The 20,165-nt window shown below is 50.2% G+C and overlaps 1 protein-coding gene across 4 annotated transcripts; it reads left to right on the forward strand.

Annotated features, from left to right (window-relative positions):
• The first annotated feature begins 1,029 nt into the window (after positions 1 to 1,029).
• On the forward strand, positions 1,030 to 19,979 carry HDAC6 (histone deacetylase 6). Of its 4 annotated transcripts, none has more exons than XM_055563835.1 (29): positions 1,030 to 1,158; positions 2,212 to 2,334; positions 2,420 to 2,548; positions 2,664 to 2,752; positions 5,178 to 5,262; positions 5,369 to 5,409; positions 6,090 to 6,186; positions 6,343 to 6,440; positions 7,649 to 7,753; positions 7,880 to 7,948; positions 11,416 to 11,542; positions 11,641 to 11,706; positions 11,799 to 11,858; positions 11,940 to 12,029; positions 12,341 to 12,447; positions 12,534 to 12,601; positions 12,859 to 13,027; positions 13,117 to 13,245; positions 13,404 to 13,572; positions 13,909 to 14,042; positions 14,562 to 14,630; positions 14,743 to 14,935; positions 16,389 to 16,538; positions 17,978 to 18,152; positions 18,263 to 18,687; positions 18,771 to 18,875; positions 19,008 to 19,154; positions 19,250 to 19,378; positions 19,593 to 19,979. In XM_055563835.1, exons 2-29 carry the CDS (start codon positions 2,242 to 2,244, stop codon positions 19,659 to 19,661), a joined length of 3,387 nt encoding a protein of 1,128 aa, XP_055419810.1. In that variant the 5' UTR covers positions 1,030 to 1,158; positions 2,212 to 2,241; the 3' UTR covers positions 19,662 to 19,979. The 4 variants fall into 4 exon arrangements, with proteins under 4 accessions (XP_055419810.1, XP_055419812.1, XP_055419811.1 ...); XM_055563836.1 differs by lacking the exon at positions 1,030 to 1,158 and adding an exon at positions 1,243 to 1,514 and having other exon boundaries at positions 2,423 to 2,548; XM_055563834.1 differs by lacking the exon at positions 1,030 to 1,158 and adding an exon at positions 1,247 to 1,514.
• Positions 19,980 to 20,165: the final 186 nt, after the last annotated feature.

Below are 20,165 nucleotides of genomic sequence, written 5' to 3' on the forward strand. Positions count from 1 at the left end.
CCTAAAATATTTGTTATCAGGCCCTTTATAGAAAAAGTTTGCCAACGTCAGTTCTAGAGAAATCTCTCTTCTGACTATTCAGAAAAATATGGGCCTTGGCCTTTACAAGACTCCCTCTTTTACCCTGCATCACAGTCTCAAAATGTTCCTCAGGGTGTATCACTGTCTACATGCTTTCTTTGGTCTATGCAGAGGTTTAAAGGTCTTAAAGCTGTAACCCTCTTCCACTGGGACAAAAGACATGGTCAGGTAGGAAAAGACTGTAAGGGACAAGAAGGCTTGAACCGGGGTTTGCAAGGTCAGAGGACCCAGCTACTGGGCAATGGGGCTGTCAATCTGTTTGTTAGTAAGTGATGTTGAACCCCAGACCGCTTATCTCTCCCACCCCAGCCTACAGCCCAGTAGGAAATGGTGAAGAATGAGACAGGGAGATTAGGACAAACTGGCTTACTGTGGGGCTGACATTTAGACATGTGATGTGAGGTAGCTGGGGATGGGGTGCACAGGGGCAACTTCCCCTACCTGCTAGGCACACACTTTGTATTACAGCATGGGAGTAGAAGTGACCCTGTGGAGGGCCACCGCCCAAATAAAACTCCCCTCCTGAGGTCCATTCTGTCTCTGGGCACTATCATTATCACAATTTTCCAGATGAGGAAACTGAAGCACAGAGATGTTCAGGAACTTGCCCAAGGTCACATGGTTAAGTCACGTAACCTTAGTTTCCTCATCTGCAAAGCAGCCTCAAGGAACTACCTCATAGTATTTTGTCTTACGACAATGCCTGTCACACAATACTTGCTATTATCACAATTATTTGCCCCTATCAAGACTCATTCCGCTCCACCATTTTCGTGGCAGAATATTAATATCTAACATTTGGTGAATGTTTCTTGTGTACTACCTTAGTGAACACGAACTCAGAAAATCCCCACATTTATCATCATCACCACTCCCATTTTGGCCGCCACCAGCCTTGTCCAGGTTCCAACGCTCTCCAGGCACAACCACCAGCCCGCCCGGGCTACGTCATTACGGCGCGTCGCGCGGGAAGCCACGGGGAGGTGAGAAAGCGCCCCTTCCTAACGCCCTTGTTTGCTTGCTTCCACTCCTGAGTCATCGCACGGTAAGGTGGCGCGGGTCTGGAGGGGCCCTAAGGTAAGTGGACAGGGAATAAGGGACGGCGGCCATGGCCGATAGGACGACAGCTGTGGTGGTTGGGAGAGGGTCGGGCTTGAGCCCGGGCGCTTAGTCGCGCCTCCGGCCCGCGCCTCACGCAGGCGCAGTACGGCCAGCGTCGCGCGCAGAGAAGAGGAGTAGCAGTTAGTGAATCCACGGGAGGTGTGGCCCGCACTAGGGGCGCGGCGGCGCGGCACGGTCCCCTGTGTGGGCGGAATCGGGGCGGTCTATAGAGAGACTCGGCCCAATGTAAAAGAGGGGAATCACGCACCTGCGGTCGTCAGGAATTTGGAGGCTCCAGACAAGGGCGGAGTTTGAGAAAGGGGCTGCACCCGGTGAGTGGCGCGGAAGGGATTGGTCCGTGCCAATGGCGGGGCGAGAAGGAGGAGGGGCCAGCGGAAGGCGGCTCGAACTGGCTGAAGGGGCTTGGTGAAGCGCTAGGGGTTGGATTTGGGTAGGGGGTGGGGCCTGTTGGAGGGAAAGAGGCAGTCCCCTGAGGAGCCGGGCTTGTCGAAACGTTAGGGTCAGGATCTAGCCAAGTGGAAGGTGCTGGGCTGGCCCGATAAGGGGTGGAGTTAAGTGGATCGTTAAGGGTGGAGTCGGGGCCGGGGCCGGGGCTGGGTCTGGCTGAGTGAAAGGGTGGCTGATTATCTTGGGAGATTGGCTGGAAGGGGCAGGTTTGCGAAGGGGTGGGGTCTGCGCGAGGCTTTGAGGAATGAAAGGGTTGATAGAGCGGAAGGGGCGGTGAGAACGGATTGAGCTTGGGGGTTAATTGCTCTGTTAAAGGGCAAGACTTTGAAAAGAGAAATAATAGTGTTAAAGGGATGGAGCCTAGTGGAATGGGCGGGACCAGGTAGGATGGACACCCGGTTGGAGGGAGAGCGCCTTGAGAGACGGAGTTTAAAAGGCGGTGGGCAAGAGCCAGCATAAGGGAAGGAGACTACCCTAGGGGGCGGGGTCTGGAAGGGGCTGGTATGTGGGGTCTTCAGGGCGTTCGGGCCCCTTCACCGTCACCTCCACCCCACCCCCCAGGACCGCGTCAGGGGTGAAGTCTCCCCAGCCATGACCTCCACCGGTCAGGATTCCACCACACCCAAGGAGCGAAGGAATAGGCACAATCCCCACTCCCCCACCCACGACTCCAGCATCACCTCGGTGAGGCCCCCCAACCTGCCTTGATGAGGGGGAGGGGGAGCAGCGGGCTGTGCATTGGACTCTGACCCTTCTCTCTGTTTGGCAGAAGCGAGGTGTTAAAAAGGGTGCCATACTCCGCTCCAGCCCCAGTCTAGCGGAGGTAAAGAAGAAAGGCAGAATGAAGAAGCTTAGCCAAACAGCCGAGCAAGACCTAATCATGGGGCTACAAGGGCTGGTGAGAGGCTCCTGGGACAATCAAAACCCTAAGGTTCTCCATCCTGGACAGTGTGGAATGTTCCTTCTGATTCAGGCCCTCAATCCATCAGTGTCTCCCATTTTTTTCCTCGCAGAATCTGAACCTGGAGGCCAGGACACTGTCTGGCACTGGCTTGGTGTTCGATGAACAGCTAAATGAATTCCACTGCCTCTGGGATGACAGGTGAGGCTGGCTCCTCCAGGCCATACCCAAACCATACAAATATATGCACTTAGAGCCCATTAGCAAGAATGAACCCTTTCTTACTCTAGCCTAGAGACTGGAAGCAAATGATTTAGGGAGATGGGGATCAGGCTCGAATGGGTTCTTTTCATTTAGCCAAGGAACATTTATTGAGTGCCTACTGTGTGCCAGAAATGATACAAATGTGTCAGACAAGACAGACAGGGAGCTGACAGGTAAGTAGAAGAACAGGTCTGTAAATAGCCATCAGCAACGTGAGGTGTTTTAATGAAGGAGGACCTAAGACCAGGGCTTTCAATAGTGTTTACTAGAGGATCTTAGACTAGTAACCAGGGTTCTCAGGAGGCTTCCTTGAAGAAGGGACCTTTGTGCTGAAATGGAAGAATAACATTTCCCATTCAGTCACATGTTGCAATCCATCAGCAAATTCTTTTGGCTCTGTTTGAAGTGTATTCAGAATCTGACCTCTCCTTGCTGCCTCCACTGCCACCACCATTATGACTCACCTAGACTTGCAGAGGCCTCCTTGCTTCCACCCTCACCCCTACTGCCTGTTCTCCATACAACAGCCTAAAAGAATACATACAATGATGTTCTCTCTCTTAAAGTCCTTCAAGGACAGACTGTTTCCCTTTAAAGTTAAATTCTTCATCCTGGCCTTCAGCGTTCCACGTGACCTGGTTCCATATCACCTCCATGACCTCGTCAGCCAGTCCTACCCCTCATTTGCTTCGCTTCACTTCATGCACACTGATCCCCTTGCTGTTCTTCCAACATGCCTGGCATTCTCTCATCTCAGCCTCCTCTCCCAGTTAACATTCAGATCTCAAGGAGACCCTTGGAGAGGTCTGGCCTGGCCACTCCCCTTTCCCCACACCTGAGATATGCCATTGTTTTGTCCATTATTTTTCTTACATGGAGAATGAAATGGCAACCCACTCCAGTGTTCTTGCCTGGGAAATCCCATGGACAGAGGAGCCTGGTGGGCTACAGTCTATGGAGTCGCAGAGTCGGACATGACTTAGCGACTAAAAACAACATGCTTAAGTGTTTACCAGTTTAATTTCTATTGCCCCTCTTCCAGTGGAAGACTCCGGATGGCAAAAGGCTTCATTACCGAATACATATCTATCTCCCGAGGCACTAGGGACAGGCAGTAGACAAAACAAACAAAACTCCTGCCTTTGTGGAGATTACATTGTAGAGGAGAAAGTGAAGTCGCTCAGTCGTGACCGACTCTTTGCAACCCCATGGACTGTAGCCTACCAGGCTTCTCTGTTCATGGGATTTTCCAGGCAAGAATACTGAAGTGGGTTGCCATTTCCTTCTCCAGGAGATCTTCCCGACCCAGGGGTTGAACTCGGGTCTCTCGCATTGTAGGCAGATGCTTTACCGTCTGAGCCACCAGGGAGGGAGAAACAGTAAACAAACAAAACAAGGGATAAAGTGTGTTAGAAGGAGAAGTGCTATGGAGAAATGCTAAAGCAGGAGGAAGAGTAGCAGAAAGTGCAGTGGAGGGAGCTCTTCAGTTTTAAGTGAATGATGATCAGTTAAGGCCTCACTATCTGAGCAGAGATCTGAAGGAGGTCAGGGAGTGAACTAGAGAGACATCTGGGGGAAGGTTGTCCTGGGCAGGAAGGAAAGCAAGTGGAAACGCACTTGGTTTGATTAAGGAATAGGGAGGAGCCCAGTGTAGAAGCGAGCAGTAGGAGATGGGGGTCAGAGAGGTAATGGGAACAGGTGGTCACAGGACTTCTGGGGCATGGGGAGGACTTTGGCTTTTACCCTGAATGAAATGAGAGCCAGGAGAAGGTTTTGAGTAGAGGAAGGACGTGACCTGATTTGAGTTTTAACCAATGTCTAGGCTGCTGTGCTGGAGAAGGCAATGGCACCCCACTCCAGTACTCTCACCTGGAAAATCCTATGAACGGGGAGCCTGGTAGGCTGCAGTCCATGGGGTCGCTGGGAGTCGGATACGACTGAGTGACTTCACTTTCACTTTTCACTTTCATGCATTGGAGAAGGAAATGGCAACCCACTCCAGTGTTCTTGCCTGGAGAATCCCAGGGACGGGAGAGCCTGGTGGGCTGCCATCTATGGGGTTGCACAGAGTCGGACATGACTGAAGTGACTTAGCAGCAGCAGGCTGCTGTGCAGAGAAAGGACTGCTGGGGGAACAAAGGCAGAAGCCAGGAGGCCAGCTGAGTTCAATAACCCAGGCCAGAGGTTGTGGTAGCAGCAGTGGAGGTGATAGGAGAGGGTCAGGCTCTGAATATGTTGTGAGAACAGAGCCACCAGGTGCCGGAGGTGACTCCCAAGTTTCATGCATCAACAGCCGTGGAAGGGCAGATGGGGCAGATGTGGTGCTCACCAGTGTCATATATCTGTATCTCTGTTAACCCAGCTTCCCGGAACGCCCAGCACGGCTCCATGCCATCAAGGAGCAACTGATCCAGGAGGGCCTCCTGGACCGCTGCGTGTCCTTTCAGGTGAGTCCCCCAGCCAACATCCTGAGCAGAAGGCAGTGGCTGAGGGAGGGACCCAGGCACAGCCAGAGCAGAGCCTTAGCCCTTTGTCTCTCTCTTGCCTCACCAGGCCCGATTCGCCAAAAAGGAGGAGCTGATGTTGGTTCACAGGTGAAGGTTTAGGAGCCTTGTAGGGGATGGGGAGGAGGCTGCCGCTGGGCCAATGCTTTGAGAAGGAATGTCACTTGGGCAAGTCACTGAGCCTCTCTGAATCTCAGTGTCATGCCTGTAACCTGAGAGCTAGTAAACATAAGGAGGATGTGATATGTACTTAGAATGGTGCCTGGCATATCATCAGTCCCTGGTGAGCTCTTTTTCTTACTATAATCTGATGTGTAAACAGACAATGGATATGTGGATGGAATGATCAGAGGGTTCCCCCAGCGGGGCTGAAGGAACCCAGAATAAGAGGCCTGTTGTGGTATGTCTCAAGGAAAGTTAGCTTGTCAGAGGGAGAATCAGAGCTGAAAAGAGAAAAAAAATGAGTCCAATGAAGAAGGCTGAGGAGAGGAAGGTCCAGACAGCTGGGACAGTCTGGCCAAAGACCTAGAGGTAGGATCTGGTATGGCCAGAGCAGAAGACAAAGGATATTACTAGAAATGAGGCAGACTGGGGAAGGAGCACGGAAGGTGTCCTCTACCCCAGCTATCCCCCACATTGACAGGTGAGGAGGCCTGATTTGTCCAGGGGTTTGATGCATGGAGGACTCAGTTGGGGAGGGTATGGGGCCCCGGTTCAGGGCCAGGGAGGGAGGCGGACCCCTGAATCCCATCCCCCATCTACGTACCCAGCCTAGAATATATTGATCTGATGGAAACGACCCAGTACATGAACGAGGAGGAGCTCCACGTCCTAGCAGATACCTATGATTCAGTTTATCTGCATCCGGTATGGATGGGAACTGTGAGGGCAGAGGGTGGTGGCCATCCTGGGATTCCCCATTCCCACATCCACACCACCCTGGAGGGAGTAGCTGAGTGGACATGGCCACTCTCTCCTCTCTCTCCCTCATTCCCCTCTCTGACTCCCCACTGTCTTCTCCAGAACTCATACACCTGTGCCTGCCTGGCCTCAGGCTCTGTCCTCAGGCTGGTGGATGCAGTCCTGGAGGCTGAGATCCGGAATGGCATGGCCATCATCAGGTAGGGCCCACTGGCATTTGGCTTTTTACATTTAAAAAAAATTCCTTTCTCAAATGTGAAAGGTAGTGATATGGATAGTATATTTACATGGTTCAAGAATCAAATGTTAAAAAAGTTGGCAGTCAGGTACAAGTGAAAGTCCTCCCTACCCCTTACCCCATCTCTAGACCCCTGCTTCCTCTCCTGGAGGTAATCACTGTAACCAATGACTCATGTGTCCTCCTGGAAACAGTCTGTGCCTATTTGTGGGATAAATGCCATATTTTGTTGATTCTAAGACGTATATTATTTCATATTTGTAACATCTTGAAATTCAGATGCATCTTAGAAACGGTAATGCCTCAGAATTCCTTTGGCATCATTTCCTGCTTTGTTGTTGGCATGTGAAAAAAATCACAGTCCATCTTATCATCCTTGGCACCCCAGAAGTGATGAAATGCAGAAGATGTAGCTTTTTTCCTCCCTCCCCTTTGGTTTTAGTTGCTCAGTTGTGCCCAACTCTTGCGACCCCATGCCCTGTAGCCCGCCAGACTCCTCTGTCCATGGGATTCTCTAGGCAAGAATACTAGAGTGGGTTGCCATTCCCTTCTCCAGGGGATCTTCCCAATCCAGGAATTAAACCCGGTCTCCTGCATTGCAGGCAGATTCTTTACCGACTGAGCTACGAGGGAAGCCCCCCTCCCCTTTATTAGCCACAAATTATGGTAGCATTCAACACATTCCCTGTACCATGTGTTTTTCATTTTTATATCTTGGAAAGCTTTTCTCTTTAACGGTGTATAGGCTAGACCTATGTAGAACACCATTATACAAACATGCAATAAGTTAACCAGCCCCTACCACTGGGCATTTTAGTTCTCTCCAATCAATTGCTATTTCCAAAAAATGCTGCAGCAAATATCATCCAATTATAAACATGTTATTTCACCCTTTTTGTTATATAGGTTGTGGACTAAGTCCCCAGGAACAGGACTCGGTATGAGGGTGTATGCATTGATCATTTTAATAAGCATTTTCAAATTTCCTTCAGAGAGAGAAGAGTAGACTAGGGGTGAGGGTCTGAGGGCTCCAAATACTCAGTTCCTGGCGGCTGTGCAGGCATCAGCACTGAGGGAGTTGGTGGTCCAGGAGTAGAGAGCAGGAAGAGTCCATCTCTGCCAAGGAAAACCCCACCACCAGCAATTTGTGGCCTTCCCTGCCCTGCCCAGGCCTCCTGGACACCACGCCCAGCACAGTCTCATGGATGGATATTGCATGTTCAACCACGTGGCCGTGGCTGCCCGTTACGCTCAACAGAAGCATGATATTCAGAGGTCAGCAGCAAGCAGCAGGGCGGGTGTAATGAGGGTGATATGAGGTGGGGTGTCCTGGTCTGGGCACTTCTTCCCAATGTTCCTTGATCTTCTTACATAGTGGCCCCCCTTCTCTCCCGCTCACAGGGTCCTTATCGTGGATTGGGATGTGCACCATGGTCAGGGAATACAGTTCGCCTTTGACCAAGATCCTAGGTATGCCGCGATGCTAGAGTACTACCCCAAATGCTAGACTCCCAAACACCCCCTACCTTTACAGGCAGCCAAAAGGGGCCCCAGAGGGAAGGGAAGGCATTCATATTCGTTGGTTGGACCTGTCCTGGGAACAGGCTCAGTGCTGCCCTGTGCGTGTCTGCTGTCTCTCAGAATTTCACTCTGAGGCAGGGGCTATTGGGGTCCCCATTTTACAGATCAGGGAACTGAGGCTTACAGGTTAAGAGGTCATACAGAGAAGTTGAAGAGACAAGATTTGAGCCCACAGGTATTTGGAGAGCTCATTCACCAAGTTACCCAGGAGCTGAAGTGAACCTCAAAATATTACTTTATTTTCCAATTATTTGTTAAAAAATTGAAGGGAGTTAGTTCCCTGGTCACCTAGTGGTTAGGATTCTGGGCTTTCACTGCCACAGCTGGGGTTCAATCCCTGGTCAGGGAACTGAGATCCCACAAGCTGTATGGCACAGCCAAAAAGAAAGTAAATAATATCAAAATGTCTAAAGCAGTGACTCTACTATAATTCCCATCACCTCAAAAGTAACTGAATCTTTCCTGTAGATGTACAAATATTCATCATTATCATTACTATTATTAACATACTACCACTAACTACTACATTTTCTTCAGCAACTTGCTTTTTTGCTTTTAACAGTATGGTGTGGGCACCTCTCCGTTAGAACCTCTGAAAAGCATCTCATTCTTTGTAAGGCTCTACCATGTTCCATGGTATGGCTGTAACTTTGTTCATTTAATCTTAGGACATTTATAGTGTTTCCCAGTCTTTGCTATTATGAACAATTCTACAGTGAATAGTCTGGTAAATAATTTTATACTTCTCTGAGCATATCTGTAGGATGTTTTATCTGGGCTTTTATTGAATTGACTGCATAAATTGTACTTTCTCCCTTGTAAAAGGGCTCTTGCGCTCCTGTAGCACTTTATCTAATCTAGGTTGGTGGTTCTCCAGACATTGCTTTGTTTATTTTCCACCATTCAGTGCTGCTGGCACATGTTCAGATATCAGTCTGATTTCATTCCTTTCCAATATATTTTCCTTTCTGGATGGTTTTAGGTTCTTCCTGGTGCCCTAAATTTTCACTTCGCCACTGATTCTACTTACCAGTGGTAGACATTTTACATCAGAATATTCACACCTTTCTTAAATCCTCAGAAGTTTTCTGTTAGATTGTTGATGATTTCTTCTACTGTGTCCTCTCTGGTCTCTCTTGTTAGTCAGATGTTAGACTTCCTGGGTTGATCCTCTGTATCTCTTATTTTTTATCTCATATCTTCTGTCTCTTTTTCCTTTTGCTCTGTGTCCTGGGAGATTTACTCAACTTTACTTTCTAATTCAACAGTCCTTCTGTTGAATTGTGTTTATGAATTCTTTTAATCTCCAAGAACACTTTCTTGCTCTCTGTATCTATGCTGTACTAAGCTTTAGTTTACTTATTTTCTTTGTATTCATAAAAATGTTTTAAGAACTATCCTCCTGATGGAGTTGAGAGATAAGGAAGCTGGATGATTGAAGGTCATGGATAGATTTCTTTTTTGTTTATACATTCTTATTCATAAGGAAGAATGTACTGAATATATTCATAGTTCTTCATACCTATACATATAGTCAGTCATATATCCACAGAAGAATACAGCTGTTGCCTCCAAGGCATTTATTACAGAGAATGACTAATCATATTAAGGAAATCTTATTATCATGCCTAAGAAAATTAACAAGAATTCCTTTAATAAACTAAAACTTAGTAGTTAAAAGGAAAAAATAAATTTAGTGAGTTTGTCATTCAGTGACAGAATTGATTTTGAGTGCATTGACCTACATCTGTGCATGACTTCTCCAGAAGGGAAACTTCAAACTGTCTTGGGTATCCTCCCAACATGTTCAGTATGGGAGAGGGCTCACTGGGGCCCTGGACCCTCAGACAACTTTCCAGGGATTTGTTGAAGTCTCTAATTGTCTGACATCCTTTCTCCCACTCTCTGTTTTCCTGCGTTGATTCTTGTTTAAAATATCTTTACTATCTTTTGATAGGATTGTAGGGGAGTGAGGAGGTAAACCTGTGCTATTAATCTACCATTCTTTTACTGGAAGTTGATTGAACTTATTTATTTACTTATTTTTAGCCATGCATCAGCTTGTGGGATCTTAGTTCCCTGACCAGGGATGGAACCCAGACCCTTGGCAATGAAAGCACAGAGTCCTAACCACTGGACCATTAGGGAATTCCCAGCTGAACTTATTTTATCTCCTTCTGTTTGTTTTATAAACTTGGACTTTCTTCATATCTTTTCTTTATTCCTTTCTTTCCCTGATCATAATCTTTATGTTCTACTATATATTTATCTATCAGAGTCAAAAGTGAAACAATCACCCCCTCATCTGCTCAAGACCAGAGTTTTCACATGGACTTCATCCCCCAATTCCAAGATAGTTTTCTTCGATTTCAGAAATTCTTTTATACCAGTTTGCATTTAATTTCACACCTACAGTATCAACATTTATTAAAATGTGACTGTTAAGTTTGCCTAGATTCATTGCTTACCACTATTTCTTGCCTTTTCCTAAAATAGAAAAAAAATGCTGCCTTAAATCATTTTTGGAACAAGGCAGGAAGTGAATGAACAGATGGATAGAAGGATGGATAAGAGATATTCATTTTGATCACCTCAGTCAGAATCAAGCCCTCTTACTGGGCTTACTATCAGAACATATACCATTGTGACTTCAGTATCTGTTCTGTGTCAGTCTTCCTCACTGCTCTGAGTGCTCAGTTTCTCTAGAAAACAGAAGTGATAGATTTGGCCTGTAAGGTATTGGAGAGAAGGAATTGCCTCCTCACTGGCCTCATGGAACCCCAGCCAGCATCCCCACTCCAGCCCCATATAGCTCCTGAGTCTCCCCACTTCCTTCAGTGAAAATACTAAGCTCCCTAGCCTTGCCTGGCATTCTTTTCAGCCTTACCTGGCATCCACTAACTAAGAGCCACATGCCCCTATGGGCCTCCATTGTCACAGTGTTCTGTGTTCACTACCATGGTAACAGAGGCAGGTGGGTAAGCAGGCATGATCTGGAGTCCCCCATGGGGTCAGGAGCCCTTGGGGGTGGAATAGACCTAATAGCTCTTGGGGTCTCAGAGGTAGAACTGTATGGGCACTGAAAGGGGCAGCAGTGTTTGCTGTGGGAGGAATTATAGTAAGAGACCAAATGAATGAGTGAGTGAGGTAATGGGTAAATAAATGGAAGAATTAATGGATGGGAGGATGAATAATTTGGCAACTGAATGGAAGAATGAATATATGAATTTAAAAATTCATGGGGAAATTAATGAGAGAATGAATGAGTGGTTAAGTCAACTGTGGTAGCTGTGGGTTGGAGGTTTCTGGGGAATACTGACTGAACCCCCCACCTCTTTTTTTTTCTCTGCCTCCAGTGTCCTCTATTTCTCCATCCACCGCTATGAGCAGGGTCGGTTCTGGCCCCATCTTAAGGCCTCTAATTGGTCCACCACGGGTTTAGGCCAAGGCCAGGGATACACCATCAACGTGCCTTGGAACCAGGTCAGTGTCTGCCCACCCTTCACCCCCCCAAAGTGATACCCACTCCTGCCCTTCAGAGCAGATGGCAGCACGTCCCCATCATACCTCCCTGTCTGCAGGTGGGGATGCAAGATGCTGACTACATCGCCGCTTTCCTTCACGTCCTCCTGCCAGTTGCATTTGAGGTCCTGGGGCTCTGGGGTGTGCTGGGGCAGAGGTGATGTTGAGGGATGGGCCATGATAGCAGGTGGCCTCATGTGACTCCTCCCTCCTTCAGTTCCAGCCCCAGCTGGTCCTGGTAGCCGCTGGATTTGATGCCCTCCAAGGGGACCCCAAGGTAAGGCAGGTACTCAGCGATGGCGGGAGGGCAGAACGAGGCCCTGTGGAGCCAGGCTGACCCTCCGTGTCCCCCCCCCAGGGTGAGATGGCCGCCACTCCAGCAGGGTTCGCCCAGCTCACCCATCTGCTCATGGGTCTGGCAGAAGGCAAGCTGATCCTCTCACTGGAGGTGAGTACCTCACTTCCACTTCAGCCCATGGATCCTGGAAAACAGAAGAACAACATTAAAATCTGGCAGAAGTTCCTGTCCCAGCATTTCCACTTACTAGCTGGACAACCTCACCTAAGTCCCTCAACCTCCCTGTGCCTCTGCTTCTCTTATGTCAGAGGTGCATCATAATAGTGGTAACCACCCTCAGACTATTTGCTCAGCAAATGAAATCACCCTTCAAATGCCTTGACATGCAGCCAGCACCACCCCAGTGTCACTCATACTCTTCTCTGGTAAAATCTGGCTCTTTCCTGCTCTCCCTCTCCCAGGGTGGCTATAATCTCCGCTCTCTGGCTGAAGGTGTCAGCGCCTCCCTCCACACCCTTCTGGGTGACCCTTGTCCTGTGTTAGAGTCTCCTGGTGCTCCCTGCCCAAGGTAAGCCCAGGTGGAAGAGGGGAGAAGCAGGCCCCTCACTGCTCATTCAGGAGCCTGCTGGTCACATTTCACCCTCACTTGACCAGTGCCCAGGCATCACTCTCCTGTACTCTGGAAGCCCTGGAACCCTTCTGGGAGAGCCTTGTGAGATCAGGTAGGTGGCAGGGAGTGTGTTGGGTCAGGGGTTGGGTAAGGAATGAGCTGTGGGAGGAGTTTCTCTTCAGACCCCACTCTGACCTTCCGGAAGCCACCTTGCTGGGGGGAGGGGGGAGTCAGGCCCTCTCTCACTGGGCCCTGATTTCAGGCCTCCCACCCCTTTTTAGGTTTGGGTAAACCTCGTTCCAGAGTATTACAGGGATCTAGGTTGGGGGTGGCATAAGGGAATAGGGTGAATGTGGCCTCCCCTTACAGTTGAGAGCCTGGAAGAAAAGGACACTGTGGAGAAGGATGATGTGGAAGAGGAGGAAGAGAGACTGCCACAGTCCCCTGAGCTCTCCGTTCCGATATGGCCGGTGCTGCAGGCTCGCACGGGGTTGGTCTATGACCAGCAGATGATGGACCACCACAACTTGTGGGATAAGTAAGCAGTCAGAGAGCCAGGCTAAGTGGGAGGTGGGGAACAACCCCCGCTTTCAGTAGTAAGCCCTGCCTCTGTTCCCCCACTCCTAGCTACCACCCTGAGATGCCCCAGCGGATCCACTTTATCATGCATCACCTGGATGAACTGGGCCTTGCCAAGCGCTGCCACTCCCTGCCCGCAAGGCCCGCTACAGATGCTGAGCTGCTCACCTGCCACAGGTCAGACCCACATGGCCAGGGTAGGATGGGCCTCAGAGCATGGAGCCTGGGCTTGCCTCTCTGATACATGGAGCTGTTATAAGACACGGGGTGGGGAGGGATGTGGAGGGGACAGAAGTACCTGGCTGTCTTCTCAAGTGCCCCCTCTGTACCTCCAGTGCTGAGCACTTGGAACGTCTACGGGCCACGGAGAAGATGAAGACCCGGGAGCTGCGCCGGGAGGGTGCCAACTATGACTCCATCTACATCTGCTCCAGCACTTTTGCCTGCGCACAGCTGGCTGCAGGGGCCGCCTGTCGCCTGGTGGAGGCAGTACTGGCAGGAGAGGTGCCTGCGCTTTGGGGAGGGGACCTTGGGCTCTTGGCAAGGAAGTCCTGGGGGCAGGGGGGGGCAGGAAAGAGGCGGCTCTGAGAGTTGGGCCAGGCCTGAGGAAAGGGGACTGGGGGAGCAGTCCGCAATGGAAGGGGACTACAGCCCCAGGTCGCCAGAGGCCTTACGCACAGGGAAGTGCATCCAGGGGGATGGGGCCTACAGGGCGATGGGGAGGAGGCCTTAGCAGCTGGTGGAGTAGTAGGGGGACTAGAGACAGGGAAGAAGAGACAAAAGGGGAGGGAAAGCGGTGAGGGTGGGTGGTCTAATCTTTGCTTCCTGCCCCTCCCCCAGGTTTTGAATGGCGTTGCTGTAGTGCGACCTCCTGGCCACCATGCAGAGCCGGATGCAGCTTGTGGTTTCTGTTTTTTTAATTCTGTGGCTGTGGCTGCTCGTCATGCCCAGGCCATCAGTGGGCATGCGCTGCGGTAAGTCTCCCTGCCCCCACTGCCCAGTGCTTACTCAGCAGGCCCTGTAATGCAGCACCCAAAGTTACCCAGAACCACTCCAGGGTCCAGTTGCCCAGCACTTCCAGAAAAGGACCAAGGAGGATCTAGCTTTTGGGGCCTGACCCAAATGGGATCCCCAGATTGTGGCATGCAGGTGCTTATCAAACAGAATCCAGGGTGCCCTGCCCCAGAATTTCTGGCCCTTGATGACTATCCTAACAGAACCCAGAGGACGGTCTCTGGTGCTTACTTCAAAAGGCCCATGGCACTTATCCACATGGGGCCCAGGATCTGGCCCTGAGCACTTGCTCTGGCCCACAGTGAAGCCCTTAGGACTCTGATAGGACCCACAAGCCTGCCAGCCAGTGCTTTCCCCAGGGACTCAGGGTCCTGCCACCTGCAGTAAATGTCCCGGCACACTGACTCCAGGGGTGTAGCCCCTGCCCTCCCCCAGGGAACCAGTGTTGCCAGGTAACTAAGGTGCTGTCCCCTCCTCAGGATCCTGATCGTGGACTGGGACATCCATCATGGTAATGGAACTCAGCACATATTTGAGGAGGACCCCAGGTGAGGGGCTGGGGCAGGGGCTGGAGTGTGGTCAGGGAGATGGGCAGGCCATGCCTCAGGGGCACCTTGCTAACCAGCTGTGTCCCCCCCCCTTCCCACCCTGTCCCCACAGTGTGCTGTACATTTCCCTGCACCGCTATGATCATGGAACCTTCTTTCCCATGGGGAACGAGGGTGCCTGTACCCGGATAGGTAAAGCTACAGGCACAGGATTCACTGTCAATGTGGCCTGGAATGGACCCCACATGGGTGATGCTGACTACCTGGCTGCCTGGCACCGTCTGGTGCTTCCTATTGCTTACGAGGTATGATTCGGGGTGCACATGATGAGACTCTGTATGTGGTAGTGAGTGTGCGTGTGTCCAACTTACAGGTGACTGATCCTGTGAGAGGGCCTGTGGGTGACAGTAGTGATGGCTCTGGGTGAAGGGATGTGACTGTGTGATGGCTTTTGGGTATGTCTGTGCAGTATCTGTCTGTGACTGCCCTCTGTGTGTAACTGTGAGGACTTCTGGGTGTGTGAGTAATCTTGCCTGGAAGTGTGCCTGGTTGTGAACATGTCCCATGTGTACACCATCACTAGTGCTGGTCTGTGTGTCATGGTGGCCCCATGTGACTGCCAGCTCTATGGAACTGCACGGTGTTGAGGGGTTTGAGTATGTGTGAGACTCTACGGGTAGCTGTTTGTCACTACCATTGCTCTGTGTGATGGCTGTCATATTGTGCATCACTGCACAGTGCTCTCTCTCTGACAGTCATCTCTCCAAGTGTCTGCTATGGTCTATATATTAATATATATTTGCCTGACACTGAGTGGCTGTAGGTAACTCTCTTCTCCATGTGTAAACCATGTATGTCTGTGGCAAATCATGTATGCATGACTTACTCTGAGGGTTGATGAATGTGAGTGCCATTTTTGTGACCTCTGTGCAGACATGCATGTTCAGATGTGTGTGTATGTCTGTGCACAGTGGCTGTGACTACCATCTGTGTTTGTGTAACTCTGAAATAGTATGTGTGTGACTGTGTGCAAGTGTCCATCTCCTGTGGGTGCAACAGCATGTATGACTATTTTGCCTTTGGTGGTGACGTGTATAATTGTGTTGGTGCAGGAGTAGCTGAGGGTTACTGTTCCCTCTGAGAAATTATGTATGTGTGTGTATGTGTGACTAATACCATGAATAGTCCAGTCTGTATGAGACTGTTTGATTGTGTGTGGCTGTATGTGACCATCTTCTGTGTGTGGCACTTTTGTTGTCATCTTCTATGATGGAAGCATGTGTGTACCTCTTTTTAGCACTGTGTATAAAACCCTGTGTTGTGCACATGTGTCCCATGTTTGATCCAGGGAGGGGAGTGTTTGCCTCTTGGTCTCAGCCTTGGGTGTATATGTGAGAACATAATCTCTCTGTTTCATGTCACTGTCTCTTGACATGAGTCTCCACAGCTTACAATTCTGCTTCATGTCCCCGTCCATCCATTTCTCACATCTGCATCTCTCTGTATCTTGTGTCTCAAAATCTGTGTCTGATGTATCCATGTCTCCAAGTTTCTCTTATGTCTCCATGTCCTGCCCTCCCTATTTTCAGGGCTCTGGGCTTGTGTCTCCTGGGCTCCGGGTCCCATGTCTCCATCCCTCTGACTTGCATCACCCTGTTTTCATTTGTCCTTGTCTCCATGTCTCTGGGTCTCCCTGTGCTACTAAGTCCCCATGCCCCCTCCTTCATGCTCAGTGTGTCTTTTCTCTCTCTGCCTCAGTTTAACCCAGAACTGGTGCTGGTCTCAGCTGGCTTCGACGCTGCTCGGGGGGATCCTCTGGGAGGCTGCCAGGTGTCGCCTGAGGGCTATGCCCACCTCACCCACCAGCTGATGGGCTTGGCCAATGGCCATATCATCCTAATCCTAGAGGTAACTCTCTCAGTCCCTCTTCCCATGGTCGGAGGATGGTCGGGAAGACTTGGGTGTCCCCACCTGGGGTTGTGAGCATACACTGGGCATTAATAACACCAGCATGAGCAGCTTTAATTGAGTACCCACTATGTGCAGGACACTTCTCTCAGCACTTAACATGCGTAACTAATGCATTTACTTAAAGCAGTCTTGTGAGGTAAGGTCTGCTGACCTTATCATTTTCCTCTCTCAAGATCAGGGAAGCCGAAACACAGAGAGCTGTAGTGACTAGCCAGAGATCACACATTTAATAATGGCAGAGCCAGGCTTGGACCCAAGCAGCCTGGTGCCAAAGTCTATGCTTTTTACCTCTGCTTGAGCTGCATCCAACAAAATCCCAGGACAAAGGAAGTTCACTGACCTTTTGTAAATTACTCAGCGCCCCTGCCCCTTGTACCTCAGTATCCTCGTCTGTAAGGTGTGGCTGGCTAATCGTGGAGGGGTGCCTGGAACGTCATAAGCCTTGTACAAGAGCTGTAGCTTATTGTTACACATTGTTCATATGTTAGTTTTACCCTCTCAGCAACCTTCTGTGCTGTTATTATTGCTCCTTTACAGATGAGGACAAAAAGTCACAGAAAGATTAATTGACTAGCAAGATGTCCCACCATGTGCCCAGGCCTGCTTGTGGCAGGGCGGAGTGGTGGACTCTTTCCTCAGGTAGCCCGGGTTTCAACCTCAATGCTACTTCTAACCATCTGTTAGGATCTCAGACAAGTCATCTAATCACTCGGAGCCAAAGTTTCTTTATCTGGAAAAAGAGCAGAGACTGGGGTTCCTATAGAGTGTAAGAAACAGGGGATCCCTTACCAGATCAGGACAGAGGTTTATGTAGAGAGAAAGATCAGTTGTTCCTATACCAGGGCAGGGCAGGGGCTTCTGGGTGGGTGGGGCCAGGGGTTCCCATTACTGTGGAGGCAGGTTCCTGTACCAGTTCGGTCTACGTGGCTGTGAGGATTCAGTGCTTAGAATAGGGTCTAGGACTTCCCTGGTAGTCCAGCGGTTAAAACTCTGTGCTTCCACTGCAGGGAAGGGGTTCGATCCCTGGTTAGGGAACTAAGATCCCACATGCTGCAAGGCTTGGCCAAAAAAACGTAGGGTCTAGCACATAGCAAGCACTTGATGAACATTAGTTCTTACTATTGTTGCCATCAGTGCTGTTGTTGTTGTGGTTAATATTATCTTGCACATTACATCACAAGTTTATCATCCTCACAACCGTCTCACACAGTAGGTGCTGCTCATCTGACACATGTGGGTCCTACTTACTTGTCCCCAGTACCCACCCTCCAGACTTTTAGGGCCCCAAGGGGAGATTGGGAGGCAAGACATTGTGTCTCCTGAATTCCCTGAGGACTACCCCATCATACCTTTCCCTCCTCTTTTCCTTAACAAAGGGTGGTTATAACCTGACATCCATCTCAGAGTCCATGGCTGCCTGCACTCGCTCCCTCCTTGGGGATCCACTGCCCCTGCTCACCCGGCTGCGGCCCCCACTATCTGGAGCCCAGGCTTCCATCACTAAAACCATCCAAGTCCATCGAAGATACTGGCGCAGTTTGCGGGTCATGAGTGAGTGGGCACAGGGCATTGGGGGCAATGGGGGCTCAGGGGAGGGCAGGGATCAGAGGCGAGAGAACGGATAGCACCCACATTCAAGGATCTCCCTCCCATGGTTCCAGAGCGCAAAAACAAAGAGGAACTCTCCAGTTCTAAGTTGATCACCAAGAAGCCATCCCAACCAGCCAGTTCTGGGTTAGCCAATGTGACGACCACAGTGGAAGGGAACATCCTGGAGGCAGGCATGGGACAGGCCGCCTCAGAAGCATCTGTGAAAGAGTCCACTCCAGATCAGACTGAGTCAGCGAGAGCTCCAGTAGAACTTACTCAGAGCCAGTCCTCAGACACAGCCACACAAGGAGCTGCACTGGACCAGACCATCTCAGAGGGGGCCACAGGGGGAGCTGAACTGATCCAAAACCCTCCAGCCTCATGCATCAACAACAGGATTCCTCCTGCCTTACCCGTGCAAGGAGCCACAGCCCAGACATCCCCTAGTAAGCTGATGACAAACCTCAGAATACTGGACCTAGATAGCACGACTCAGGTAAGGCCCACCACACCCAGGTAAGGGGAAAAAGGGATGAGGATCAGGCCTCCTAGATACATCTTTCCTCTCCATGTGTACAGGAGCCCTCAGAAGAGGAAGGACTACTAGGAGAGGCAGCTGGAGGTCAGGACACAAATGAGTCAGTGCCAGTGCAGGTCTTTGGAGATCATGCTGACACTGACGAGGTGAGTTCAGGGAGAGGCTAGAACGGTGGCTTCCTTCTCACACCCATTTGTGCCTCAACCTAGGAGTATGTGTTATAAGAACGTATAATGGGGAGATAGAGTCCCTAGCTTACTCAGTTTTACCCACCCCAGGTCATGTTTTATGCGGTGAGACCACTGCTTTGGTGTCCTCATTTGGCGGCAGTATGCCCCATACCTGAGACAGGACTAAATGTGACCCAACCTTGTCAGGACTGTGGAACACTCCAGGAGAACTGGGTGTGTCTGTCTTGCTATCAGGTATGCTGCTGAAGAAGAGTGTGGGGTGGAGGTTGACCCAGGAGCAAACCCTATATGGGTCTAATCTCCATCCAACACTCGTTCCCCAACCTCAGATCTACTGCGGTCGTTACATCAATGCTCATATGCTCCAGCACCATGAAGGTTCAGGACACCCACTAGTACTCAGCTATGCCGACCTGTCTGCCTGGTGTTACCACTGTCAAGCCTATGTCCACCACAAGGTGGGCCCTGGGCAGACCCTCTAATGTGTGCATACTCACTCACACTCCCTCCCCTACACACACACCTTTTGTGATTGGGTAAGGGACAAATGGAAACCCTTCTGCATGTGTGATAGGCCAAGAGACAGTGTGGTTGAGGGCTGGAGTTGGGGCAGCCTCCTAGCTGAGGTAGAGGGGTGCTCACTTTACCTCCCCTCTCTTGCCTCCTCCTCAGGATCTCCTAGCAGTGAAGAACATCGCCCACCAGAACAAGTTTGGGGAAGACATACCCCATTCAGACTAAATCCCAGGATGTGCTCCTTTACCTTCAGAGTCCCAAGATAGACCAGCCTTAGTTCATCCCATCCTGAAGACCCTTTCCAACTCCCCCAGGGTGCTGATTTAAGTGTACGTACTTATATGAAGACTGTGGTCATCGATTGTATATCTCTCCCTGCCCACTGCCTGCTCAAGGGACTCTATCTACTCTGCCCCAAAAGGAAAGGGGAGCACAGCTCAGTGACCCCAAAGGGGCCTGATATAAACCTACTTTGGAGGGCAGAAGAATCAACTGAAGTATGGCAGGGTTGCATATGCAATAAAGTACAAACTGTTACCACCACCTGGAGAAAGCTTTTAACCTTGAGTGGGTAAAGAAGCCCACCCTTCTGTCCAATAGAACTGATGAGTGATGAAGGAATGAAGGTGTGGGTCTTTATGGGTCTCTATCAGGTCAACCCCCTGTTCAACCAGTGCCCCCCCCGAAATTAACTGACAATAGAGCAAGCAGCTTAACTGGCTCCATAAG

This window comes from Bubalus kerabau, chromosome X (assembly GCF_029407905.1).
Source record: "Bubalus kerabau isolate K-KA32 ecotype Philippines breed swamp buffalo chromosome X, PCC_UOA_SB_1v2, whole genome shotgun sequence".
Lineage (NCBI taxonomy): Eukaryota > Metazoa > Chordata > Mammalia > Artiodactyla > Bovidae > Bubalus > Bubalus kerabau.